This window comes from Panicum virgatum, chromosome 2N (assembly GCF_016808335.1).
Source record: "Panicum virgatum strain AP13 chromosome 2N, P.virgatum_v5, whole genome shotgun sequence".
In the NCBI taxonomy this organism is placed as follows: domain Eukaryota; kingdom Viridiplantae; phylum Streptophyta; class Magnoliopsida; order Poales; family Poaceae; genus Panicum; species Panicum virgatum.
In genome coordinates this window covers 18,434,497-18,462,346 of record NC_053146.1, presented here as the reverse complement: position 1 = coordinate 18,462,346, position 27,850 = coordinate 18,434,497, and the positions used below count along the sequence as shown (strand labels likewise).

The window sequence follows — 27,850 nt, the reverse complement described above, 5'->3', positions numbered from 1 at the left end:
CTGCTGTGCTCTGCGCTGGCCTCTCGGGCCACGGCGGCCATCTCGAGGAGTAGTAGGTGAGTAAACTGTGAAGTGCGTCCTCGACTGCGCCAGCTCATCCATATGAGCATTCTAACTGAGCTGGGCAAGAATCCAGCAGATCCAGTGAGCGAAGGGGTGACGACGGTGAACTGTCATCCCATCCATGATCACGTCCTCTAGCTCGCAGATGAAGAAGTCAACAAGGTCAAAGTCTCGACCTGTCATGATGTACAGTAATAGCCACTGCTGCAGAGCTGTGATCCCCTCATTGTGGCCTATCCTGAACAGCAGACTCTTCCTCAGAGCAAGATGGATAGTTTGTGCCACGGGAGTTAGCCTGTCCGGAGTCCTAGGAGTGCCAGGCAAAAATGGCTTGAAACGAACATGACACCATTTATGCCATTACGAGTGATTTTGGTGATCGAATGACAACACAACACTTAGACTAATATGATTGTTAAGATGACCATTCTCAGGCTTTTAGGTTCAAGTGATGACAAAGAGAAAGAGAAGATAGGCGTAGCAAGGCCCGAAGAATCGACGCAAGGGCATCGGTGCATCCGATGGTTGTCGGAAGAACCGATTCCATGGTATTTTGGTGCAGAAGGAAATCGAAGCCAAGTCAGCTTATAAGCACCGGATGAACCGATGGTTCAAAAAGGGGCATTGGTGCATTGGGCATACTGTGTTCCAGAGACGATGCAAGTCGCGCAAGAGACAAGTCTTCAGCACCGGTTGAACCGGTGAAGCATCGGTGCATACCATCGGTGTAATGACGTCAGCAGAAGAGGAGGATGCTGTGAGTGACCGGTTTAACAGACGGGAAAGCATCGGTTCAACCGGTGGTCAATGTGTCAGCTGTCAGGAGTTCAACGGCTACTTCGGGTATTAGAGTGACCGGATGAACCGACGCTACCCCATGCAGAGGCATCGGGTCATCCGATGATACGCAGATTTTCAGCTGACCGTTGGAGCAACGGCTACAAGACTTGGTGGCCTATATATATGCCTCACCCCGACCATTTGAAGGTTGCTGGAGTTGCTGGACATCCCAGACACACCCAAGAACATCTCCAAGCCATACAAAAGCATCAAGATCATATCCTTAGCCCTTAGCACACTTTGAGAGTGTTGTGTAAAGGTTAGCTCTTAGTGAGTGTGATTGCAAGGCCTTGAGCCTTTGTGCCGTGGTTCTCTAGTGAACCAAAACAAGAGCTTGGTGCGCCGGCACCTTCGAGCTTTGAAGCTCGCAAGCAACGTCATCGACCCTCCGACTTGGTGTGGAGCGGCGACGACACTTTGTGCGGGGGACGTGGAGACCCCCATCCTTTGTGGAGAAGCTCCTTAGTGGAACCCGGGGCCAAGGTGACCGTGATTGTGTTCACGGAAGAGACTTGGTGGCCGAGTAGCAATACTCTTAGTGAGTGCTACAACAACGTGGATGTAAGTGTGCCTTTGTGGCTAACCGAACCACGGGATAAACACCCGCGTCAAGACTTTACTATCTCTTATCCCGCTCTTTAAGCTTCCGCATTACTTACTAGAAATTTGTGTGCCTTTACTTTCATAGAATAGTTTCTTGATAGGAAAGGCAATAGGTTGCTAAACTCTTTTGGGATAGGGGTTTCACACTAGAACAACCTAGTTGCACATCTAGAAAGCATGTTTTAGTTTAAGTTTTATGCAAACTAGTTGGAGCCATAGGTCTAAGTTTTATTAGTGCCTAATTCACCCCCTCCCCCTCTTAGGCTAGAGCACCCGATCACTTTCATGGCTGCTGAAAAAGCACACTGACCTCCTCGTCAGACAGAAAGTGGGTCGCGTGAGGGCGACGAGGGGGCACCGTGTTGCCATAAGCCTGATAGTGCAAGTAGTGGGGCTCCTCGGCAATCCGAACTCTAAGTAGGGTAGCCAATCTGGCTCGAGTCAAACTTAGTGCCTCTCCTGGAACATGAAATCAATAAACTGTCGGTCCTCCTCAACAAATTGGGTAGCGTAGAAGACGCGAACCCACTCTCTGATGTATCGGGACCTCTCATTGAGTAGTACTGGCAGCCCATCATAGTGCTCAAAGAAGGGGAGTACTGGAACTCCACCGGCTGCCACACGCATAGCCACCCAGTGAAGCATCTTGTGCTCACTGATCTTGATATCCATCTGGCAATAAGCGTGGTAAAAGGACTCCTGGAGCAGAGTGTGAAAGCGACGGTCAACTCCAATATCCCTCTGCTCAGGAAACCACATCTCAGGGGTGTCATATCTCAACCTCTTGACCCTAGGTCCTGGAATACCCCTGAGATCAAGCAACTCAACCTGTGGAGGCTCCTCCTCTGCTTCACTGTCTTGACCAGCTGCCTCTCTGTCACTGCCACTATGCTGCTGCTGTGCACGGCCTGCTGTCCTCTGAGAGCTACCACCTCGAGTCCGTGGTCCAGAGCGGGACTGTGGTGAGGTCTGAGGCTGACGTGTACGCCCAGAGCGGCGTAGCAACTGTTGTGGCTCACCCTGAGCCTAAGGATCCCTGATCCTGAGCGAACCCTGCCTGTCTACTGCATCTGCAACTGCCTCTGCTCTTTCTCACTCTCGGTCCTCACGAGTGCGCTTCTTCCTCTGTTGTACCACCTGCTTGCCCTTACCCTTCTTGTCTCCTGCCATCTGTCATAGAGAATCGATAGAAGATAATGGAATTAAGGTGGGAAGTATATAATAGTACTAGAACATTATCTAGAGGAGAGAAATCCTAAGCAAAGCAGGGATTTGATTGAGCCTAAATATGTGCTTCTAGGGGATGACATCGTGTCTCAAATGATTTTGCTTCTAGTATGTGCTCTTAGAGTGAAACAAGTGCAGAGATACTCCTAAATGTGAGAGAAAATGTGCACAAGTGATAGCAAGATGTGACAAGATGAAGCTCTATGTGTGAGATAAGTGTGTGAGAGATGATTTAGAGTGAGTGCAACACACTGTAGAACTAAAAACAATCCATACCCTAAGGATCCGGAAGAAGAATGGAGAAGAGTGTCTCAGGAGCAATTCGTCGAGCACCCGATGTGTAGTGCTTGGGGTGGAACAGAGCCCTGGTGGAGCTCGAGCCTGGGGTGCCTGGGCACTGCCTGCGCGTGGCGCAGATGGAGATGGCGGTCGGAGGAGTGCGGCGGTGGCGGCGCGAGGCAGCTGCGGCGAGGCGGCGGCGCTAGGGTTTTGGTGGCGGCGCGGCCTGGGCGGCGCTAGGGCGACGCGAGCTTAGAACGGCAGTGCTGCACAGGCAAGGCAGCGATGCACGGCGGTGATGCGCAGCGGCGGAGCGTGGACAAGAGGCGGCGCTCAGATGCGCGGGCGGTGGAGCGGTGCGGGAGCGGGAGCGCGAGGAACGGCGGTGGCGGTTCGGATGAGGAATAGAGGAGCGCGTGAGACTGCCAGGTGGGGCCCGTGGAGGGGTTAAGTGAAACAGGGCAAGCGGGCCCGCAAACCCTAGATGACACCGGAAGATCTGATGGTGCAGAGATATGAGCATCGGTGTATTCACCGAAGTAACTTTGACCGGATTTGGACGAGTTTGAATCTTGGTCAACAGAGGGGCATCGGAAGATCCGCTAGGCAGGCACCAGAATATCCGACAGGCGTCTGCGCAATGGTCGGAGAGTTGTCCAGAGACGCTGCTGTGCCAAGATTTCCACACAGTAGCACCGAAAGAACCGTTGCAGGGGCATCGGTTCATCCGTCAACCATCGGATGCACCGGTGGCCGTCGGTGTAAGCGCCGGTGTTCAGTCCAGAGAAGATGCAGAAACTGAGCCACGAAGACTTAAGCACCGGTTGAACCGATGCAGAGGAAAACAAGGCGTCGGTTTAACCGGTGGTTAAGAGAATTTTCTGTTGAACTACAAACTCTACTTCTGATCCAAATTTTCAAAACCAAAGCCATAAACACTCAATTTGGACCATTTTAGAGAGACAACCTCACCCCTCAAACACTCATACTTAGTGCTCGAAAGCTTTTACATAGACATAGGCAAATTAAGATCCAAGCAAGGTTTAAAACACAAAAAAACAAATGTATGAGCCACTTTCTCTATGAACTTCGAGATTGAAACTTTAAGTTCGATAGGACGTGGCTCAATAGGCATGAAAGCGCAACATTGATCTTATCATCCTTGTAGAGTTGATATATCATATTTAGCATGAATATCTTTCTCGAAGTGTGATTTGCTCCCTTGTGATGCTACTAACGTGATGCAATGCAAAGCGAGAAATTTAAACATGGATGCATTCTATATGACAAGGCACATGCATTGCAAGAATTTAAATTTATCTTGTCAAGTTTGAACCCTTGGCAAGCTTCTTCATGATGAATCATTCTTCATGCCATGAGCGAAACCAAGACCACCGGCTCATGCAAGACCCATGTTCATCACTATCTTGACAAGGTTAGACAAGCCCCTAGCATTTGTACATATGAAATGCATCTATATGACAAGGCAATTACATGACATTAGAAGCATCTAGAACGTTAAGCACACTTCGCAACCTACAAAAGGTGCTCTCATCTAGAGGTTTTGTGAAGATATCCGCCAATTGATCTTCGGAACGAACACCACAAAGTAGTATATCATTCCTTGCCACATGATCTCTTAGAAAGTGATGACAAATATCTATGTGCTTGGTGCGAGAGTGTTGAACCGGGTTATTAGCAATTTTAACGGCACTCTCGTTATCACAAAGGAGCGGGATCCTATCTAATACTACATCATAGTCCAAGAGACTTTGCTTCATGTAGAAGATTTGAGCACAACAAGCCCCGGCGGCAATGTATTCCGCCTCCGCGGTTGACAAGGCCACGGAATTTTGTTTCTTTGACGACCAATAGACTAATGAACGCCCTAGCAAGTGGCACCCACCCGATGTACTCTTGCGATCCACACGACATCCGGCAAAGTCCGAATCCGAGTATCCCAAGAGTGTAAAACTAGCGTCTTTGGGGTACCACAAGTCTATGCTAGGCGTATGCTTGAGATATCTAAGGATCCGCTTAACGGCACTAAGGTGTGATTCCTTAGGATTAGCTTGAAAGCGGGCACACATGCATACGCTAAACATGATATCGGGACTAGATGCGGTTAGGTAAAGAAGCGACCCAATCATGGAACGATAGAGAGTTTGGTCAACCGATTTACCTCTCTCATCCAAGTCAAGATGTCCATTTGTTGGCATTGGAGTCTTGATCGGCTTCTAATCATCCATCTTGAATTTCTTGAGAATATTCTTTGTATACTTTTCTTGATGGATGAAAGTCCATTCCTTCAATTGCTTGATTTGAAACCCAAGGAAGAAATTGAGCTCACCGATCATGGACATCTCGAATTCCTTAGCCATCATTTCTCCAAATTCTTTGCAAAGAGTGGAGTTAGTTGAACCAAAAATGATATCATCAACATTGATTTGACATACGAATAGCTCTTCATTGATGATTCTTGTGAATAGAGTTGTATCCACCCTCCCGATCTTGAAGCCCTTGTTGAGAAGGAAGTCACGAAGGTGTTCATACCAAGCCCTTGGTGCTTGCTTGAGCCCGTAGAGCGCCTTGTGCAACCTATAAACATGATTAGGATATCTAGAGTCCTCAAACCCGGGAGGTTGTTCAACAAACACCAACTCATTAATAAAGCCATTTAAGAACGCACTCTTCACATCCATTTGAAAAAGTTTCATGTTGTGATGTGAAGCATACACTAAAAAGATACGGATGGCTTCAAGTTTTGCAACGGGGGCAAATGTTTCACCAAAATCCAACCCTTCAATTTGTGCAAAGCCCTTTGCCACAAGTCTTGCCTTGTTGCGAACCACTACACCATGCTCATCTTGTTTGTTGCGGAAGACCCACTTAGTACCAATGACATTCTTGTCTTGAGGACGTTCTTCAAGAACCCAAACTTCATTGCGGGTGAAATTGTTGAGCTCTTCTTGCATGGCCATCACCCAATCCGGGTCCTCAAGAGCTTCATCTATATTTGTGGGTTCCAAGCAAGAAACAAACGAGTAATGTTCACAAAAAGAGGCATATTGACATCTACGAGTTCTTACTCCACCGGAGGGGTCACCCATGACCAAGTCAATGGGATGATTCTTTGAAGTTCTTGTGAGCCTCTCTTGTGATTGAGATGATGAATCTTCTAGTGGTTCGACATCTTGGGCTTGAGCTTGGGCTTGTTCACTTGTGATGTATGTGTCATCAAATGGAAGTTGTTCTTCAACCACTTGTTCATCTTGGGTGTCATGGGGAGGATGTGAGGCGTCATCTTCTTCATCGGATGACTCGTAGTGGTGATGTGATGGTATACTCTTCTCTTCGACTTTGGAGTCATCCTTGGAAGTGGCTTCAACTTGAGTGAATGAACTTGGCAGCTCCTCAACTTCCTCCTTTGGCTTGACTTGCCCAATGGCTATGTTCTTCATGACTTCCCTTAGTGGTTCATCACCTACATCATCACAAGAAAATTCTTCCCCTTGGGAGCCATTAGTTTCATCAAACTCCACATCACAAGTTTCTTCAATCATGCGTGTGGCATTATTGAATACTCGATATGCTTTGGAGTTTGATGAGTAACCAACAAGAAAACCAACATCACATCTACTTTCAAACTTGCCTAGGTGCTTCCTTTTCTTGTAGATGTAGCATTTGCAACCGAAGACCCAGAAGTATGAGATGTTGGGCTTCCTCCCAATGAGAAGTTCATAGGGCGTCTTCTTCAAGAAGTGGTGAAGATAGACCCGGTTGGATGCATGACATGCAGTGTTGATGGCTTCCACCCAAAATCTTTGTGAGATGTCATAATCATCCAACATTGCTCTTGCAAGAGTGATCAAGGTCCTATTCTTCCTCTCCACCACTCCATTTTGTTGGGGTGTGTAAGTTGATGAGAATTCATGCTTGATGCCAATGTCATTACAAAACTCTTCAACTTGAGTGTTTCTAAACTCCGCTCCATTGTCACTCCGGACCTTCACAACACTTGACTCAAATTCATTTTGAGCTTGCTTGAAAAAAGTCTTGAAGATCCCCATAGTCTTGCTCTTGTCCTCTAAAAAGAAAGTCCAAGTATATCTAGAGTAATCATCAAAAATTATAAGACAATAGAGATTACCGCCAAGACTTTTGTAGGTGGTTGGCCCAAAGAGATCCATGTGTTGTAGCTCCAAGCTTCTTGATGTTGACAAATAAGCCTTCATGGGATGTGATGATGCAAATTGCTTCCCGGCTTGACAAGCACTACACAATTTGTTTTTGTCAAATGTAACATCTTTTACACCAACCACCATACCTCGTTTGAAGGCCTTCTTGAGTTGGCTCATGCCAATATAAGCAATGCGGCGATGCCAAAGCCAACCCATGGAGTTCTTGGAGCAAAGACAAGTCGCCAAGCTTGCATCATTAGATGAGAAATCAACAAGATAAATGTTACCATGTCGAAATCCTTTGAATATTAAGCTCTTGTCCTCCTTACTTGTCACTACAACCTCACTATCACTAAAGGTGCATATTAGTCCTAAATCACAAAGTTGAGCAATAGATAACAAATTGAAACTAACCGACTCAACAAGCAAAACATTAGAGATAGAAAGATCATTGGTAATTGCTACCTTACCCAAACCAACAACTTTTCCTTTTGAGTTATCACCAAAGGTGACATGTTCATGATCGCCCACATCTTCATCTAGTGAGGTGAACATCTTTACATAGCCGGTCATGTGTTGTGTACATCCGCTATCAAGCACCCAATGCTTTCCACCGGCTTTGTAGTTCACCTACACACAAATGAATCACTTTTGAGGTTTGGGAACCCAAGCAAATTTGGGTCCTTTGACATGAGTTACTAAAGCTTTAGGAACCCATAGTTAGCATGGTAACTTTCCCTTCATGTGAGTGCCAATGAATTTTGCCTCAACCTTGCCACTTTTAAGCTTGCTTAACAAGAAATGATGTTCATTGAATTGAGACTTGTAATTAGGAGGCAAGGTAGGAGGTGGGCGAGTAGGAATTAGACACTCTCTTGTATGATGCCCGGTGATTTGACAATGTTGGTAATATGAGCCAACTTCCTTGTTGAAGCATGCCTTGAGCTTCGGTGACTTGGGACAATTTTTCGGAGGCTTGGGAAATGATCCAAGTCCATTTGTCCCAAAGTGCCTTGCATTGTGGAAGAGAATCTCTTTATGCAAGTATTCTCCTCTTGTCACATTGAACATGCATTTGGTCATGCTTTCAAGTTCCTCCTCAAATTGTTTCTCCCTATCATGGTTAGTCTTTAAATAAGAAGGAGAAGTATGATGACAAGTAGTAGGGTGAGTCAACTCCACAAGATCATCACAAGAAGTAGATATATTGACTTCGATGACTTCCTTTTGAGTTTCTTTTAGTTCTTCATCCAAGGCATCAAAGGCAAGGTCAAGTTCTTGATACTTCATACTTAAGTTGGCATAATCAAGCTTAAGTTTCTTGTTGCATGAAGTAAGTGACTTATTAAGCACAACTACTTCCTCATGTTTAACATTCAATTCATTGTGCTTAGCAAGTAACTTATCATGCTCCTCTCTAAGTTATTTGCTAGAAACAATACATGTATCATGAGTTTCTACTACCTCATTGTGTCTAATAATCAACTCATTATTCGAGGCCTTAAGCTTAGCATATTCATTTTCAAGAACTTTGTATTTTGATTTATACTTCTTGATCACTTGTTGGTACTCATCTAGGATGGTTTGTACTTCATTAGGAGATAAACCATGTTCACTTTCATCACTAGAGGAGTTGTCATCATCGCTCACCTTAGAGTTACCTCTTGCCATGAGACACATGGGTGGTGGAGGTAGAGGTGGCTCATCATCACCGTCATCATGCATGGCAATCCCCACTATCTTCTTCTTGGATTCATCATCACTTGAATCTTCATTTGAGGATTCCCCATCGGTGATCCATTCTCCAAGAAAAGCCTTGATATCTTCTTTTCTCTTGAAAGATCTTTTCTTCTTGAAGTCCTTCTTCTCATGGCTTTTCTTTGAGTGCTTGTTATGATTGTCATCATCATCTTGCTTCTTGTTGAGCTTTGAGGGTTCGGGACAATCATAGGAGAGATGCCCATATTTACCACAATTGTAGCACACCTTCTTGGCATTGTCATTGCTTTTCCGGGTACGGAATTTGTTCTTCTTTGGATCATAGTTGTACCCTTTCTTGTTTAATCTTGACATCATCTTGGAGGTCTTTCTCATGAGGAGTGCAAGCTCAACATCACCATCCTCATCACTTGAATCTTCACTAGCTTCATCATCACTTGAGCTTGGTGAGGGAGCCTTGCACTTGTTTTTCTTTTTGGACTTGTGATCACTCTTAGCTTTAAGTGCAAGATCCTTCTTGGCATTTGGAGGATCAACTTCACCCATGAGAAACATCTCATGAGACCGAATTTTTCCAATAACCTCACCAACTTCAAGTGTTGCAAGATCCTTCTCATAAAGCAATGCGGTGACTATGTTGTACCTGGGCTTGTGTAGAGAATGTAGGACCTTCCAGATGATGTCACTAGTAGTCAAAGGAGAAATTTCAATAGGATTAATGTCCTCAACAAGTACATTCAATCTAGCATACATTTGTTCAACTAACTCATTGGGGAACATTTTGAAATCATTGAGTTTTTCCTTAAGCACTTGGTACTTCTCCTCACGAAGCTCTGTAGACTCAACATGAATGGTCTCAAGCTCTTTCCAAACTTCGTGAGCCGTTTTCTTTCTATGGACACGCGCAAAGACGTCCTCACTAAGAGCATCAAATAAAGCATTCTTGGCTCTAGCATGGTACTTAATTTGGTCTTCACTCCAATTACCAACAATAGGTTTTTTGGTAACCTCCCAACATATGACATGGAGAGCCTCTAGGTAACACGCCATGAGGGCTTTCCAATAGCTATAGTTTCTCCCATCAAGTTTGGGCGGTCCACTACTCCCCGGGGCCATCTCTAGGATTTTAAGCCTATGAAAAGAGAGCCTGAGCTCTGATACCAATTGAAAGGATCGAAGCCCAAGAAGGGAGGTTGAATTGGGACTTTTTCAATTTCTAGAGAGTCCTTAGCCTAGACTAGTATTGCCCAATCTACAAATTTGAAACCTAATGACTAGAGCATACTAGCAAAGGGTCCTTAGGTGGGAGAACATACTAACATGATCATCTTTCCTAGGAAGAACCACACTTAGCAAGAACAAGTTCTAGTCAAGAGATCAAACTATCATGCCATTGTCCTAGTTAAACAAACAAGCAAAGAAGAGCAAGATCATAATAAAGGAAATTTAATGCTTGAATGTAAATGCGAAGGACACGAGACAACCGGATTTTTTCCTGTGGTATCGAGGAGTTGATGCTCCCCCCTAATCCACGTTGGAGCACCCACACAAGGGTATCACTCCCTTGCTTCACCAAGGAGCAAGTGATCACTAAGAATGCTCCTTCTCCATCTTCAGAATGGCGACCTTCACACCATGTACAAGCTTCTTGTCTTGGGGCTCCCACAAACTCCAAGAGCTCACCAAGAACCTCCCGATCACCGAGACCGGCTAGGTGCCGTCAAACACAAAGAGTAACAAGCTCCTAAGCCTTCACTTGACCTACACTCAGTTGACCCTAGCTCAAGCACACTTGCTACACTAGCAAGGGTTGAATTCTTCAAGGTTGAAGCACAATCAATGTACTAGATCTTCACTCTTTTGCTCAAAGCACTCTCTCTTCTTCTCAAGGGTGGCCTCATGTATTCAATGCATCAAAGGCAGTTCAAATCAGCCAGGGGGTGCCCTTATATAGAGTGGAGAGGGTCACACAGCCGTTGGAAGTTCACTGCAGAAAAATCGTGACCATCGGAAGAACCGACGGGTGAGAATTTGAAGGCGTCGGTTCAACCGGTCTCTCTGTGTCCAAATAGTAGTCGTTGGGGGTTCTGACACAGTATCCATGCTTGTGTCATTGCACCGGTGCATGCTCCGTAGGTGCATCGGTTCAACCGGTGCTGAAGAGATTCACTGATCAACTCAAGCAAGCTTTCTGGAACATAATGCATCCAATGCACTGATGGTTGACTCTGAGGCATCGGTTCAACCGGTGCTGAAGGCGAATCATATCCACCCAAACATGATCTCTTGAACAAAGTACGTCCATTGCACCGGTGCTTATCTTTTTGACCATCGGTTCAACCGGTGCTATAGAGTTTGTTGACTTGATTTCTGCTTGCATCCAGAGAAGATAGACCGACAGGGCGTCGGTCCTTCCACCAAGCATCAGATGCACCGATGCATGGGTCATCGGTTAAACCGGTGCTACTATTTTTCTTGATTTTCAGCTGAATGCCTTGAAGTTTGAATGTTACTTTGATTGTTTCTTCTTCCATGTATTTTGTTGACTTCTTATGACTATCTTGAGCTGTTTTTGAGCGAGTGTGCAAGATTTTTAAGGCCAACTCAATTTTGGTCAAGCTACTAACTCATGAACCCCTCTTAATAGTACGATAAAGAACTAAAAACTATAAACCCTAACTAAATCAAGTGTCCTACATCTCCTTGTGACACTTCAGACTAGAAAGATCCTTAATCTTTGGAATTGAGTCCTTGGCACGCATGATTGTTTTGAATTGAGGGGTCTCCTTTCATATTTCATATGAGACTATTCTAATCATTTATTTTTTCCTTCAAAACACATGTTAGTCGCATACGGTTGTCATTAATCACCGAAACTTACCATTAGCATCTATTGGCCTAGACACGCTTCAGAGCCCCCGACCAAAACTGCTTTCCCCGCCCCCGGTTTCTCCCCGATGTTTCTCGGTCTCGCCACATGGCGCCATCTCTATGCGCGCACGCCGAGGATGTCCGCTCGAAGCGACACGGCAACGACGTGCCGAGGCGGCCGACCTGCGCCCTCGCCCTTATCCTTCTCCTTTTGCTCACGCAGCACACGTTCCCGAACTTCCTCTCCACTCCCTTCCCATCCCCGAGCCGAATCGAGCTCGCCCCTGCACGCCTGCGCGCTGCCCGCCACCATGGCCGCCAGCCCTGCTCCGTGGAGCCTTCCCCTCCGGCCCTCTTCCTCCCAAACTAAGCTCGCAACGAGCTTCCTCACGCCCCACCGGGGCTCCTTGGCCCGAGCCCGCCCCGAATCGGCCGTCGGAACCTCGCCATGGCCGCTCACCGCCGCCGCCGGCCACCTGTTCCTGTCGCCGGCCCTCCTCCGGCCACCCCGACATCAACCGAGACCACCCAGAGGTAGCTCTCGAGGCCCTCATGCTCCCCCACCTCTCCCTCGCCGCCGGGAAGCACCCCATCCTCTGTTCCAAAAATCGCGACCAAGGACCCCGTCCGAGAATTAGAACTTTTCCAGGGGCCTATCTGCACACACCAAGACTCAGATGAATAGTGTCGCGCTGGACCTTTTTGAATTTTTTGGCTGACACTTTGGAAAATCGTAGTAAATCATAGAAAAATCAGAAAAATGCAAACTAAAATTTGTTGAGTTCATTGTTCTAAGATCTACAACTTTCCTTACAGGTTGATCTTCAGTTTCTAAATATTTTTTGCTCTATTTTAAATGTTAGTTTAAGTGGTTGCAAGCTTTGAAAATGCTTAGTAAATAGTAGACAATTGGTAAAAAGGTAAAACTAGTTGGGTTAGTTTTTTTTGGCATGTAGAACTTATGAAAAATATTTAACCTACTGTTTATTTAATGTTTTTATGATGTATTGATTTAATCATGAGTAATGCTTGTTTTAGCTTGTTTATTTAATATCTGCAATTCGGAAAGTTGAAAAATTATGAAATTTATGCAGTAGCTTACTCTTTACATGTTTAGTTCACTGTAAATATTTCAGAACCAGAAGCTATGAGCATATTTGTAAATCTACTTTTGTTCAGTTTGTCTTGTTGAGGCCAAATAAATGCTTTATGTTATCAATAAATGTTGGTTAATTGTTTTTACACTCCTTCTCAGTAGCTTATCATGTTGGTAAATTTTGGTTACAAGTTTAAGGCTGCAAGTCATGTTTCTGGTTTTGTTTAGTTGCTAGCCATAGCTTTTCTGTTATAATGGTTGCTAGGCAATTCTTTTCCGCAGGTTTAATTTCAATAACTCATGTTGACCTGGTATAAGTTTTGTTAACTCTTTTAAATACTAGAATGTAGGTTACTTTTATATCATTTGGTTCCATGTATCTTGTTAGTTAAATGAGTTATTCTAGTTGCTCTTTCTTGTTTTATGTCTTTGCTTGGTCGTTCTAAATAAGTTAGTAATACTTCTTGTAGGAAACACTTCAGGTTATAACAAATTGAATGAACTCTCATGGTGTAGCACCAACCCATTTTGCCTTTTGAGCTTGTTTGCGGTGCTTACTTGATAAATGATTGCCCAGTCAGGCCTTTCTTGTAATTGCATTGCATCCTGAGTACTAATGCATCATGTGTTGTTTTCTTTATGTTCATGCACTCGCCTCGTTGCATATCATTTAAGTACGCTAGACGTACAACGTGTGGACGTGGAGCACGTGCTGACGGAACCAAACCACAAGACGGTGTTGGGTGGACGCATCCTGAAGAGAGAAGGACCCGCTGGAGCAACCAAAGACCCGGCTCAAAGTCAGAAGGGCCCAAGGCCTTGTTAGTACTAACATTGACTCAGTGTTATCCCAGGCAAGCCCCGGAGCATAACCCTTAATTTTAGTATTCAATGTTTACTATATAATTATTGTGCATTTACGTTTCTAGGAGTTGATTGGAACCTTAGATGCATAATCCCTAGGTTTCCTTAGTTACTCTACTAGTGTGCAGGTCGTTAGTACTGCAATGCTTAAATAGGTTTCGGTAGAAGTCGAGTGATTCCTGTCACTCGCGAGTTATAGGATCTTGTTACTTATGGCAAAGTTGTTGGAGAAAGAATTGATGAGGAAAGAGAAATGGAGACCGGGCGGAGATGAATATGATTATGGATATGAAATGGATGAAGAGTAAGCCTCCTCCTATGTCGATTAAGGCCCGTACCATTGTCTGGCCCTGCTGATCGAGTTTAAACAGTACTAACCACATGCCGGGAGTAGGAGGTAGTCGAAACCGGTAAGCTCAGTACCATATGCACACCGGTAGGCGGACTTGATACTGTCTTCACCAGTGGAGCTAGTATAGAAACTCATGGCTGACCCGTCGTTGGTATCGGTGGGGCTAGCAGTCCCGGGTCGCAGGGCAGTTTGGCTATTTGGTGTGCATATGTGAAGGGTTGCCACGTATGGTCCGATGGGGCCTATATGTGATGTGTGTGTTAGGTCCACCTTGCAAGGTTAAATCAGATCGATTCGCCGTCAGACGCTCTCGGATATGAGCACCTTGATCGCAGCACCGCATCGTAGTAAGGAAATTGAACATGAGGGATATTTGGAAATGATTTTATGAATTAATATTCAATATTTACCATGTTTGCTTTAGCTATGCAAATCTTAGCTGATAATTTATCTATATAGAATCTTGAGTTAAAATATTGAAAGTAAGGATCCACCCTTAGATGCTTTTCCGCAAAACCAACCCACCAGCCCAAAAGCCTTGCATGTCTAGATAATGGGCTAAGTATACCCTTAGTCGGGTAAGCCTTACTGAGTATTAGTATACTCAGGGTTTGTTGCCACCCTGTTTTCAGGTAACTGCTGCTGGTTGGAGCTAACCAGGAATCACATCGGTGGACTCGATGTGACGTCCTCACGTCATCATAGTTATCGTTGTTTTTTTAAACTAAACTTCTATTTAAATTTTCGCTGTATTTTGAACTCTGATATTTTACGTAAACTTGTTTGTAAAACTCCGCATTACAAATTAACTTTGAGAACTTTTGTCTTCTTGTAATCATCCGTGCTCGTCTTCGTGCGAGACTTCCAGTGTTTTTCGATCCTTAACCCGACAGACGACCGGATTACACCGTTTTAAGTGCGTGGTAACTTGATTAACCATTAAGATGATAGTTAGCGCACTTAAGCTGGTTTAATTTGGGCGGTTCTGTTGCACTCCTCACCACCTACTATACCTGCTCTAAATCGTCGTCGCAGCTGCAATTGCAAGCTCGCAGCCACCGCACGCGTAGCTCTGCCTCTAATCCGCACAACCACTCAGATTCAATCAGTCCCTCGCAAGAACGGCTGGCGGCGGTACGGTGGCGAAGCACCTCCGACAGGAGCTGCTCGGCCAGCTTCCCTTGCACGAACTGCTGGTGGCAGCTACGAAGCCTACGAGCATCGACGACGTGGGGAGGTGACAAGGTGTTCCATCTCATCTCATTTATCTAAAGCCACATTCTTCGTTGATTAGTGTTTCATCTATGGCATCGATTGGATCTATTAGATCCTGAGGCTATATGTTTGCTCTTCCCAAGCTTTGGTTCAATAGATCCAAATCTTTTTGTATTTTTGGTGTCCGGTGGAATTTCAAAGCAGCAATTATGTGTCTCACCACCTGATTCGGTGGTGCAGATTGAGTATCGCCTAATGAGCCAGTGATGCCCACGTCGACTATCTGTTGGGACGCTGACATTCACCCCCACCCCTGCATAACCGACTGATCTGGTGACGGCTTCCATGGACATTACTGAATCTGTCATTCCAGAGCCGTTCTCCTTCCTCCTAGTAGCATTGATTGATTTTGTGGGAGTCTCTGTGGACACGACCGAATAAGTCGGTCATCCTAGAGACAATCTTCAGCTTCATAGTACCACTAACTGGTCCAGTGGTGCCCTTGATGGACATGACAGAATGAGTCGGTCCCAATTGATACAGTGCTTCTTTTGCCTCTCAGCGAATAGTTCGGTCAAATGTGTGGTCGACTTAGTTTTGTCACGGATCTTTTCATGGGAATTTGGCGTTCTTGCCCCTATTTTAATCTCAAATGGTGATTTTGCCCTTATTTTTTTTTGAGTTGTGCGATTTTACCCCCGCTTTATTGAAATGAATGCTCTGTTTGCCCCTCCTTGTAACATCGTTAGGTGTATGTCTAGTAAAAAAATTAAAATAAATCGGAGGAAAACTGAAGGCAATGGAAAGAGATGTTGATACCCTTAACCCTATCCTCATCTCTCTTCTTTCTCACTGCACAAACTCAGTTTTCCAATCATGTGCCTCTCCATAACCCTAGCAGCAAGCGGAGGCTATAGATCTAGGCGATCACGAGCAGGGGATGGGCCAGCCCGGCGTGCGAACGCCTCATGGGAGCAGGGCTAGGCTGGCAGGCGCGTGCTCGCGAGAGGCTAGGCCGGCACACGCGTGCGAGCCGAGTGGAGGAGGCAACAGGCGGCGGGGTGGCAATAGAGGTGGAGGTTGCAGGCACCAGGGCGGGAGCATGGAAGAATCAAGGTACAATCAATGCTGTGATTCAAATCATGTGGATTGAAATATGTTTGTAGGGCAAATTAGATGTGGCTTCTAGACAGATTTAGCTAACTTTATATATTGGTGCTGTGATTTGTAGGTTAAATTACAAAGAGCAACAACAAGAGGAAGGTGAAGGGGAAGATGATGGGGAACGTCGGAGCAACAGCAAGTGGACCACGGAGGGGAAGGGGAGGAGGAAGAGCAAGAGGATGGAATAGGAAAAATGACAAGGAGTTTGGCTGCATTGTCAGGCATAGCTTCCGAGATGTGATGCAAAGTTAAGTGCACTTGAACTTATTATGTTGTATCATGTTGATGCCAAATTTTTTAAATTTTCTATCAGATTTTGATCATGTTTGAAAGTTATAAAAAAATTGTTTGAATTTGCTTGAGAAAATTCATTTCAAACGTATAAAAATGTTGCTCTATTCAAAATAGGGATAAAACCACCAAATTCAGATAATAGTAGGGGCAAATCCGCAAGGGCAAACTGGTCTTTTCGAAGCAATTTTAACACTGTTAACTAGCTTTCACGGAATAGAGACAAAAGGTTCCTTAGTTTTCAAAAAGCAAGGGTGAATTCACACAGTTCAAAAATAGAGGCAAAATCACTATTTCACTTAGAAACAGGGGCAAGGACGCCAAAACCCTTTTCTTTATTGATCATTTAGATGCACGGCTTCTATTGCATTTTTCGAACCCCCAAACACCTATAAAGGTATATCTTGACAAACACATTAGTTCCAATGATTACATTGTTATTCAATCACCAAAACCACGAACAATGTTTTAGGGATCATTTTCCTCACAGTTTCGTCTTTGCCATCGTGACATGGTATCGGTTGATAAACTGGTAGCCATAATTCTTTTTCTCCCGTTAACATGCATATTTCGTTAAAACGGCGTACATTTATTAATATGAAAGTTGCAAATTGAATAACATGAACTTAAGTTGAAGTAATCTTCAAGATTAAATTATTTCTAGGAATATGACTGAATTTATATAGCAGACTCTAATTTTCATATGTTGAGGAAACTCTGATAATTTCCACCACTAATACCAATTTACTATGATCGATGGCTTTGAATAAAGCTTTTAATACTCTTAATATAAAACTTTAAATTTTTGTAGCACCATTCAAAAACTTCAACTAACAAAAGTATCAAGACTAGATGAATAATTTGGATCATAGTATGTTCTCATAAGCAAACATGAATTTTATTATCACCATTCAACTTCAAATTCTATGATATGGAGTATGGTCGATCACTGACACCCATATTACCAGAGCATATATAAAAAAAACTAAAAGATTGCTCCCATACAGGCACACTGCAAAACCATATCGAAACCAAAAAAACTTCTGTGATATATGGTCGATCACTGCACCCATATTACCATATATATAGTATATAAAAAACTAGAAAACTGCACCCATATACAGGCCCACTGCAAAAAGCATATCAAACTAAAAAAATCTGCCCCCATGCACGATCGAACTACGGACCTTCAGTTTACAGTTATAGGGGCCGATCCTGGCTTCATTTTTCATACAGTTTCTCTGGAATGCAGAAATCGATACTGGATGCTTCTGATAGCTCACATACTGTCGCGTCGGCGGTGCGCATGCATATGGCCACGCGCCACCGAGCCATGCCCATGCTCGCGCCGTGACGACAAGGACGGCGGCACCTCCGTTCTCCTCGGCCCAGCCCCGGTCGACCTCGAGTGGCGGTGCTGCGGCCGTCCACTCCCCTGGCTTACCCTCGCAGCGCGCTCCATCTTGGAGCTGACCCTCTTGAGGCGCAGGGACTGCCGGATCCTGTCCTTCCTCCTCTCCCGCACGGACAAGGACGATGACGACGACGACGACGACAACGATCTCCCCCTCGACCTGCTGCCCGCCGCTGCGCCCCGGCGGCGTTCACCGTCGTCGTCGGAGGAGGAGGACGAGGATGAGTGGCGCGTGCCGTCGCGGCTCGTGCTGCTGGGCTCCCCCAGCTCGACGTCCCGCTCCCGCCGGCCGCGCCGGCCGCGGTACACGCGCTTGGTGTCGCGCACCTTGTGGCAGAGGAGGCCGAGCGCGCGGCAGCAGGCCGAGCAGGGCTTCCACACCACCTTGAAGGCGTTCTTGGCCACGCACTTGACGATCCCCAGCTTGCAGAGGGCATACCCGAACAGCAGCACTGTTGTGGCGTGCCAACAAAAGGTAATTAGTTAATTAAGCAGATGATGCACAAATTGGATGCATGAAAACTCTGCAGGGTGGTGGATTGAATCACAGACCGATGTAGGTGACGATGATAACGACGAAGAGCCTGAGCAGGCTGGAGATGCAGACGTGCTCGATGAAGCAGGGCAGGTCCCATGTCCCCGAGCAAACGCCCCTTATTCGACACAAGACGACGAGCGACAAAGAAAGGGGAAACTGTCAATCATCAATCAACGGCGTGCAGATGCCGTCGGTGAGGATGAACTACTTAGTACTTACTCGCACGAGGCGCCGAAGAGAAGCTTGAACGGCGCGGACATGACGTTCCAGACGAGCGTACCGACGCCGTTCGCAGCCGAGCTCACGACGGACCCCATCGAGATCTCCTCCGACCTGGAATCAAAGGGCCTGTTCGTCGGCTGGTCGTGGATGTGTCCGGGGCGAGCGCACGGCGCACGCAGGCGGACTCCCTCCGTTCTGCAGCGAGGCCGCGGCGGTTACATTCACGGAATGAACGATCACCAAGTAGTAGTAACTGTCTAATCGCTTGTCCCTTTTTCCCCCTTCCCTTTCGGTGGGAACTGTCTAGCTCTAACCGCTCGTGCAGGATGCTCGCAAGGATTCAGATGGCAGCCCAGCGATGTGGAGTCAAGCCAGTGACCTGAAATTCAGCCAGGATTCAGACCAGCGATGAAACTTTAAGTTCTCGTTCGCTGATGCTTTCATGATCGGTGACCGGAAAAGATGGGAGATTGCAGCAACACCATCAGGTGCCGATTAACAATGCGTCGCAGCGTTTGAGATTGTCAGAACTTGAAGTCGAGAGGAGGAAGAAAGAATTGGAGAGGCAGTTAGCCGCCACAGATGTTGGGCCGGGGCTCTCTCTGTTCAGCAAGCAAAGCAAAGTCATGGTTTGGAGGCCCAATCTAACGATGACGCAGGCCCAGCCCAATCTAACAAGGTCGGTTAGGAGACTGGACCAGGGCGGCACTGGGCCCCGACCGAGCTACTCTTTCTTCTTCTGCCTTGCCGTGTGCGCGGTGCGACGGCTGGGACAGGGAAGAAACCACCCAAACCCTCCTCTTCTCCCCTTCTCCGCGCGTCACCTGCCACCGGAAACCCTAGATCTGCCCCGACCCATGGATCCGCAGCAGCCGGAGCCCGTCAGCTACCTCTGCGGAGGTAATTAATCCTCTCGCCCGCCATCAGCTTCGATTCCTTCTCGGTCTTCGGTCACGCAGGCCTCGCGACGGCTGACCTCGCTAGCAAGCAGGGGTCTCTAGGATAGGATTATCTGATTCCTTTCTGAAGCTGAGGCTTCGGTTTTCGTATCCTCCAGCCCTGCGACCGCTGCTAAATAGAGGGTTTAAGCTGGGATTGGCCCTGAGATTCCGCGTTTTCGTGACTCCCGGCCTGTTCTGCTTTTCCCATGACTTGTACTGTTTAGTTTTGACTTTTAGTCTCCGCTACGTTCCTCAATTTTTTTGGGAATAAGGATGAACCGGATTTCTCGTTCGTTTGTCTGATTGGAAATTTTTTATGTTTTGCTTCAGATTGCGGAGCTGAGAACACCCTGAAGCCAGGAGATGTCATCCAGTGCCGTGAATGTGGCTACCGCATCCTCTACAAGAAGCGGACCCGCCGCAGTAAGACCACACCAGCCCCTTCCCTTTCCAGCTCCAGTATATGATTGCTTGTGTTCTTATTACATGGATTGAGCTAGGTAGAGCAAAGAATGCTATCTGTAAAAGTAAAGACCATATACTGTTGTGGGAGCTGGTGCATATACTTGAGTGGTTTGTCTTAGCATTTGCTGTCACAATGTGAGCTGGCTAATTGGGGGCATTATGGTGAGTATCTTGTGACAACTAAAGGTGCTGACAGAGATGTCGCGATAGGGTTTTGAAAAGTAGTATCATATAATGGAATAATCGGTTAGCCAATTGGCAATGTCAGAAAAATGTTTTGAAAAGTAGTGTCGGATGATGGAATAATTAGTTAGCCAATTGATATACTGGAGTACACATGTTAATTGTTGAAGACCCAGTTTTACTTGCTTGTAACAAGTTAGGCCACTGTTGGCTGGTTACCTGGTCAGCTGGGTTTGATTGTACAACATTGGTTGCAAATTTCAGTTAGCTGTATCGTTGCACCTCCTACATGTTTATTTTGAGCCTGGATGTCATCTATGATATATTTTTCTGAATATTTATCTTTCTAGCTTCCATGTGTTGATTACAATTCTGTAAGGTATCTCGTTTTTGTCATCTTATGACTTCTCATTTCATTCTTTCAGATTTGGAAACCATGTAATTTGAATCTCTTCTAGTCTATACGCAGGGTGTTACATGCTACTTTAATTCCTACCCTTGGCACTTGTATATTTTGTGAGATGTGATGCGTTTGTTTTTCTATGTGTACAACTCTACCATCACTTGTATCTTTTCTTGACCCCACTAGTAGGGCTTCTGATATACAACTTAGTGAGGTAAACATTTTGCAGTCTGCAGTGCTACACTTAAGTTACTCGATGAGGTTTTGTAGGATATTGTGCTACTGAGAATTGTAGGTACCTTTGCACAAACTGAAAATTTGGGTGATTTTGATTTTCATGTGTCCACAGTTAGACCACAACATTTCATTTATCTGATTATCCATGCGTTTTCTGGTTCAGTCATTACAGAAAGGGCCTGAAGCTGTCATGTAGCTAGCAACCTATAGCCTTGTGCGGTTAAAAAAACAAACTAAGTGTCCATTCAAAGTAATGATTGTTTTAGTTATTGTTATGGTTAGTAATTTAACTTAATTGTGTCCAAATGTCTTGTCATTAACAATTAAAATATAGCCAGGTGTGAGCCCTTATAAACATAGGTGGGACTTTTGTCACAGTAGCCTTTGATATATCCTAAATGTTTCTCACCTAATAGCAAAGTTCATCCCAAATCTTACATTATTTGAAATTAGCCCATAGCCGCAGCTTGCCTTCGAAACATATATATGGGGATATGATGATGTTAAACTTCGATAACTGAACCTAATGGGTTTAGGAGGAGGTTACCTGTAATAGGTGGAAAGTTGTCGCCTGTCTTTTGGTGAAAGCCATAGATAGTTGAGGGTTTAGTGTGGACGTAGGGTTATCCATTAAGATCTGGTTGTGGTGGCATGCCACAAAATGTTGGGACAAGCAGTATTTCATGTATCATGTATAGGAGCGTTGCTGATTTTACTCCTGAAATGCAGTGAGATGTCCTTCATTGTCATTGATTAACACAAGCACTTGATCCTTTAGACACTTTTAGTCTGTATACTTGCGGCTTTGGAAAACGACAATTTTCATACATTGACCTTCATTGTTTGACAAACATAGTGCAATGTGTAGGAACAACTTACTTTGAGAATGTCAGGTGAATTAGGAGAGCGAGGTTGATAACCCGAATTTTATATGCATTCTTCACTTCATCATTGCCCCAATGTGCAATTTCTCACTGAATGTTTTGTTTCTTGCACAGTTGTCCAATATGAAGCGCGCTGAAGACAAGGAGAAAACACAATGCTGTTAGTCGTCCCTCTACGAATGTAATGAGCTTCCTGGGGAAAATGGAAATGTAAGACTGCAATTTTTGCATGCTGTGTGTGGCCATTGTACTAGAGAGATATTGCAGTAATATGATTGGTGATGGGTCTTGACTCTTGAGTGGTGCAGATCGATTAGCATGCGTCATACCTGTATTATTCACGGGCATTCGCCCCCCATGATCTAAAACTGATGGAAACTTTGTTGTCGGCGTAGACATGCATTTGCCATTCACAACCAGCCACGGCTAAGTTGTCGGCTCCAAATCACATTGTTGCGGTATGGGGTCGCCTTATCTGTTTGCTGGGCGAAATGTGACGGCATATTTGGCTTGACCCGACGCCAAGGTTGGCACCGACGCCTGAAACGGCAAGATTGAAGATGGCGTGACGAAGCCGGCGAGCGTGGCTAGCGCCATGTTTGTTTGGCACCAAACTTTTGCTTGCCGATAGCATCGTCGTGTCGTATATGTGATTCAAGAGATTGGGATTTATTTTGAGTTGGAAACTAATTGCAATAAAACAGATTGATAGTTACAATAGGAGATCAGGAATTAATCAATGATATAAATGCGTGAAATTAATCTCGGTCTCTTGTTGTAACTATTATGAGTTTAATTTGTTGCAAGTAGTTTCTGATCCAGAATAAATTCCGATCTTTTATTATATCTCTATTTGTTTCTATTGTTTCTAGCCCGGAATGAAATGTGTAACCTGACGTGGAGGAGATGGTAACTTTGTCTGCCAAGGAAGGTAGGTACCGGCACACCTAATCGAACAGTCCACTGCGCGCGCACATGATGCGCGAGGCTTTTGTCTCGCTGCAAGGGCTCGCAGACATGATGATGCGCGCGCACGGTCACCGGTCGCGCGCCCCGACGTCTGGCAGGCCACGGAGGCACGACAAAGAGAGAACACGTTTGGACAAAAAGGCAGCCAGCGGCTCCATCTCGCGGTGCTGCAGCCCTGCATCGCATCCATCAAGTAAGCGTGCGTTACGTGGTGGCCTGACCTGACCACGCAGAGGCTGCTGGTCAGGAGAGGCAACGCGCGGCGCGGATGGCGCCCCCGACGGCGGTCCTCCTCCTGCTGATGGTGACCGCCGGATGCCTCGCCGACGCGCGGCCGCGCCCGGCCACTGACGGCGCCCGGCGCACGCTCCTCGCCAACGGGCTCGGCCTGACGCCGCAGATGGGGTGACTGGACTACCCACGAATCATCATCTTTTCCAGTGTTCAGAATCTGGCGATGCTTTTCTCGTCTGTCTGTGATCCGAGCTTGGGTGCTGGCTTTCTTCTCCGACTGATCCCTCGTTTCCGTCCCAGGTGGAACAGCTGGAACCACTTCCAATGCGACATCAACGAGACCGTCGTCCGGAGCACCGGTCCGTCAGAGACCACTCTCGCTCAACTCATCGTATCTGAATCTATGGATGCTGCTGACTGACTGACTGACTGACCCGCGGTTGATTTCGACGACGGACAGCGGACGCGCTCGTCGCCACCGGCCTCGCCAAGGCAGGCTACACGTACGTGAACCTAGGTGCGGTCTCTTTGCCTGGCTCTCAAATTCAGAGTTCATACAAGTTCGTTATCAGAGCGGCTGGCCAAAGTTACTGACAGATGACACTGCGGCACCTACTTGCTGGTTGCAGATGACTGCTGGGCAGATTACCAAAGGACCAAAGAGGTATACCAGCGCAGCAGTGCTGCTCCAGCTCGTCCTCAGTTCGTTACTGCACTTTGCAGTTGGTTCCTGCGCTGATGAGAGCATTGTTCCTGCACGATCGGTTTAGCTGCAACCTTCAACAGATTATCTTAGCTGGTAGTAATGTAATCGACTTGCTGACAGGGGCACATGGTCGCTAATCCCAAGACGTTCCCATCGGGGATCAAGGCCCTGGCGGATTATGTTCACAGCAAGGGGCTCAAGCTTGGCCTCTACTCTTCAGCTGGGTACATTATATTCTTGTTTTTCCAGCTTATTAAGACGTGTAGTGCCGTTGATCTGCTCAGTCTGTAAAAGAAAGCTTCGACAATTCACGAGTATACGATGCGAGGATGACGTGAAAATCAAAACTTCAGGACAAGAACCTGCAGCGACAGGATGCCTGGATCCCTGGGCCACGAGGACACGGACGCCAAGACCTTCGCGTCATGGGTACACACGCTGCAAATGTTCAGAATTCAGACTAGTTGGTTCTGATATAGTAGCACACAGCTACTCTTTCTGAAGCTCCTTAAACCGCTTCTTCACTTGATTTCTGCTCAATTGTGAATCTGTGATGAGTGCGTGCAGGGTGTTGACTACCTGAAGTATGACAACTGCTACAGAGACGGCACGCCTGAAACCGTGAGGTGCGTGCAGTTCAGTTTTATCTGCACATTTTCGTGTAGCCCAAACGAAATTCGTTCAGTCGTCAATGTTATTAAATCGTCTAATCGAACCTAGCCGCCATGGCACCGATAAGATCCTGATCGGACGATAGTCGCGATTTATCGAACAATAAATCCGACTAATCGGGGTTTTACCTAGTCGCCTTAGTATCGACTAGGATGACTAATCATGACTAATCGTGATTAGCTGGACGACTTGGTATACAACTATACATATCTGTAGAGTTCTTGACTTCTTGTTTCAGTTGCATGAATTGTGACACATGATCCGGACATCAAGTTTCTAAGCAGGCAGAGATGTGATAGATTAGTGTTGTGTGAAGATGTTGCAAGGTTGAAGCAGGAGCGAAGAAGAAGATTGAAGCTTAGCCTTCTAGTTTTTTTTTCTTTGTTCTTTAGTTTCTATTGTTTTCGGAGAGTCTAAGAACTCTTGTAATTCGAGAGTTTGATCCCTCTTTTGGCTGTAGACACTCCGTTTTGAGAGTGTTCAAGGCCGGAATTTTCCTTTATCTAAAAAAAATGAATTGTGACGCAGGTTTTCGAGGATGTCTCGCGCGCTCAAGAGCTCCGGCCGCTCGATCTTCTACTCCCTCTGCGAATGGTCCTGCTGCATCCACAAGCCATTCGTTCCTCATCCTCTCCTCTTTTCTCTTGTGTCTGTCTTCACTTCTGCTTGAGATGTGCCTCACGGTTAACTTGTCGGTCGGTCCTCGATCAGGGGCTACATGGAGGTGGCGAAGTGGGGCGGCGCCTCCGGCAACAGCTGGAGGACCACCGGCGACATCAACGACACATGGACACGGTAAGAACGTGACGCCGCCGCTCGTCGTCGATCGGATCACTAGGCGAGTAACCACTGACGGGCGCTGATCGCCACTGCAGCATGCTGGACAACATCGACCGGAACGACGCCTACGCCCAGTACGCCAAGCCCGGCGGCTGGAACGGTCAGTTTGCTGCCTCTTCGCTTGCTCGCATCATTCTTCTCCATCCCGCCCTGAATGGGAAGTCGGAGATCGATGGATGGAGCTTTTCCTTGTCATCTGACACTGGCGCTGCATGCGCACAGACCCTGACATGCTGGAGGTCGGCAACGGGGGCATGACCTACGACGAGTACGTCGTGCACTTGAGCCTGTGGGCGATCGCCAAGGTGACCTCTCTGCTTCTTGATGTTCAGAGTTACTGATGAACGTGGCAGACACTTCGTTTCGTTGTCGATATAATTCGTGGCGCCGATCTTGTTTCTGCAGGCTCCTCTGGTAATCGGGTGCGACGTGACGGGCATCTCCAAGGAGGCGCTGGGGATCCTCGCTAACGCAGAGGTCATCGCGATCAACCAAGGTCAGAAATACAGAATCCGAAGCCAGATCTTATCATCAGAACAGAAACTCTTCTCGCATCAGCTGAAGCGTACCAATCTGGCGCAGACCGGCTCGGCATCCAGGGAAAGAAAGTGACCAAGTATGGCAACGATCTTGAGGTACAACAAATTAGTGTCTTGCATTGTTAGAGCTGATGAGGAAAAGGGGAGAAAAAGAAACTGAGGGTGTAGCTTTTTGTTTGGTTTGTCGTCAGAGCCTGAAACTAACGAATCCATTATCCATGGCGTCTGCAGGTGTGGGGCGGGCGGCTCACCCGGCACAGGAAGGCGGTGCTGCTGCTCAATCGCGGCGCGACGCGCTCGGCGCCCGTCACCGCGGCGTGGCCGGACGTCGGGATCCGCCCCGGCGTCGCCGTCGAGGCCAGGGACGTCTGGAAGGTAACGCACGCGTTTTTCCCTCGCCCCAGCCGATTTTGATCGAGCTCCACCCCCTGCAGGCCATGTGTGTGGCTGGGCTGACTCGCTGATGTGCTTGTGGCTTCGTCTGCAGCACGAGACGCTCCCGGGCAAGTTCACCGGCAGCCTCACGGCGGCGGTGGAGCCGCACTCGTGCAAGCTCTTCGTTCTCACGCCCGTCCCGCGCTGACGACGGCAGCTTGGAGAAACCATGGAGATGGAGCGGTCGGGCTGTTGATCGAGCAAGAAGACTTGTAGTACGATTTGAAATTATGATAGTGACCACTAGTGCGGTAGCAAGAAAGCTCGCCAGTGCATGTGATGATTTTCAGAGCTGAGGAAGAGAGATATAGTGCGATGCGACACATGTTTTGGCTCAGATTTGAGGCCGCCCGGAGACTATATGAATAAATCAGTTGGTGCTTCTGCCGTGACAACTTCGCTACCGATATCTTCATTATTTATGTGGTCGCCGCGATCGAAGGAACGCAGAGCAATTTGAATGTTTCATCTCGAGTCCATGGCATCGCAAAACTCCGTTGCTTTTAATTTCGGAATTGGTAGTGGTGATTTAATTTGCACACTAGTTTTTTTCTTCTTCTTGGAACTAGGTGTATAGCCCGTGAATTTGCGCGGCTAGTATTGAAAATTCAAAATTTTGTATGTTATTGTATCCTTACTTAAAGATTATACTATTTTTTATCATACATCACCTTGTTCATTATCGTAAAGTATGTCTTATTGTTAGTTAAAACAATTCAAATATGATCTACCTATAATAACAATTTTATTTGTTTAGCTTTAATAATATTATGCATATAATTATTCTTATATTTATTTTATTTTGATTAATTATTATTAGCTTTAGTTTTTATTAATAGTATATATATATTTAATTTTTCATAATGGTATTGGTGGGTGATTTTTAATTAGGCACATGGGTATTTTAGGCTAAATTTATCATAATGACAGTGGTGGGTAATTTTTATTTTTCTATATTTCTCCGATTAACGTGATAATTTCTAGATCTTGAGAGCAAACGTAGAGGCTCCGTTTGTTGGCTAAATAATAAGATAATAGATTGAATGATGGAACCCACTGCCAGAGTTGTAATCATTCGAGCTTTCGGGAGAATTGGTGTGTATAAAACTAAGGTCCTATTTAACGGAGCTTCCAGAACAGCTTCTCGGTTGAGTCTAGAGGATTCTTGGTTGAATCTAGAGGAAATTTTACCAAACAGTTTTCTAAGAGAAATGGTTTTATACTGATTCCGTGGAGCAATTCTCTGAAGTGAACTAAGGAGCTGAAAGCTTTAAAAAATAGTTTATTTTGATTCACTTCTCCTACTAGATCTATTTTTTATAAAGTTATTTTAAAGAATCATAAATAATCACTTTGAGCTAGAAAATTACTTCTCTTAAAGATTCAGCTCTCATAAAAAAAAT

General features: G+C 46.0%; 3 protein-coding genes across 3 annotated transcripts; 2 read left to right on the top strand and 1 right to left on the bottom strand.

The window, feature by feature from the left end:
- Nucleotides 1-12,239: 12,239 nt before the first annotated feature.
- On the bottom strand, nucleotides 12,240-19,034 carry LOC120662466. The gene is made up of 4 exons (XM_039941608.1): nucleotides 18,937-19,034; nucleotides 18,732-18,832; nucleotides 18,138-18,631; nucleotides 12,240-12,440 (listed from the first exon to the last, which is right to left on the bottom strand). Exons 1-4 carry the CDS (start codon nucleotides 19,032-19,034, stop codon nucleotides 12,240-12,242), a joined length of 894 nt encoding a protein of 297 aa, XP_039797542.1.
- Nucleotides 19,035-19,638: 604 nt separating this feature from the next.
- Nucleotides 19,639-22,446, top strand: LOC120659917 (DNA-directed RNA polymerases II, IV and V subunit 12). Its single transcript, XM_039938186.1, has 3 exons — nucleotides 19,639-19,839; nucleotides 20,211-20,303; nucleotides 22,167-22,446. The coding sequence occupies exons 1-3, from the start codon at nucleotides 19,797-19,799 to the stop codon at nucleotides 22,187-22,189; spliced, it is 159 nt and encodes a 52-aa protein (XP_039794120.1). The 5' UTR covers nucleotides 19,639-19,796; the 3' UTR covers nucleotides 22,190-22,446.
- Nucleotides 22,447-22,991: 545 nt separating this feature from the next.
- LOC120659916 (alpha-galactosidase-like) lies at nucleotides 22,992-26,921 on the top strand. Its single transcript, XM_039938185.1, has 15 exons — nucleotides 22,992-23,426; nucleotides 23,556-23,614; nucleotides 23,716-23,772; nucleotides 23,885-23,919; nucleotides 24,082-24,185; nucleotides 24,315-24,390; nucleotides 24,529-24,587; nucleotides 25,162-25,227; nucleotides 25,345-25,428; nucleotides 25,509-25,573; nucleotides 25,696-25,778; nucleotides 25,879-25,969; nucleotides 26,056-26,108; nucleotides 26,244-26,387; nucleotides 26,500-26,921. Exons 1-15 carry the CDS (start codon nucleotides 23,290-23,292, stop codon nucleotides 26,593-26,595), a joined length of 1,209 nt encoding a protein of 402 aa, XP_039794119.1. The 5' UTR covers nucleotides 22,992-23,289; the 3' UTR covers nucleotides 26,596-26,921.
- The last annotated feature ends 929 nt before the right edge of the window (nucleotides 26,922-27,850 follow it).

Coding starts and splice junctions, on each gene's coding strand:
- LOC120662466 (XM_039941608.1), bottom strand. CDS start 19,034: ATGGGGTCCGTCGTGAGCTCGGCTGCGAACGGCGTCGGTACGCTCGTC. Junction 18,833..18,936: donor CTCTTCGGCGCCTCGTGCGA/GTAAGTACTAAG, acceptor GTGTCGAATAAG/GGGCGTTTGCTCGGGGACAT. Junction 12,441..18,137: donor CTGGGCCGAGGAGAACGGAG/GTGCCGCCGTCC, acceptor TGGTGTGTGCAG/ATAGGCCCCTGGAAAAGTTC.
- LOC120659917 (XM_039938186.1), top strand. CDS start 19,797: ATGGATCCGCAGCAGCCGGAGCCCGTCAGCTACCTCTGCGGAG. Junction 19,840..20,210: donor CGTCAGCTACCTCTGCGGAG/GTAATTAATCCT, acceptor GTTTTGCTTCAG/ATTGCGGAGCTGAGAACACC. Junction 20,304..22,166: donor CAAGAAGCGGACCCGCCGCA/GTAAGACCACAC, acceptor TTTCTTGCACAG/TTGTCCAATATGAAGCGCGC.
- LOC120659916 (XM_039938185.1), top strand. CDS start 23,290: ATGGCGCCCCCGACGGCGGTCCTCCTCCTGCTGATGGTGACCGCCGGA. Junction 23,920..24,081: donor ATTACCAAAGGACCAAAGAG/GTATACCAGCGC, acceptor ACTTGCTGACAG/GGGCACATGGTCGCTAATCC. Junction 25,429..25,508: donor ATCAACGACACATGGACACG/GTAAGAACGTGA, acceptor TCGCCACTGCAG/CATGCTGGACAACATCGACC.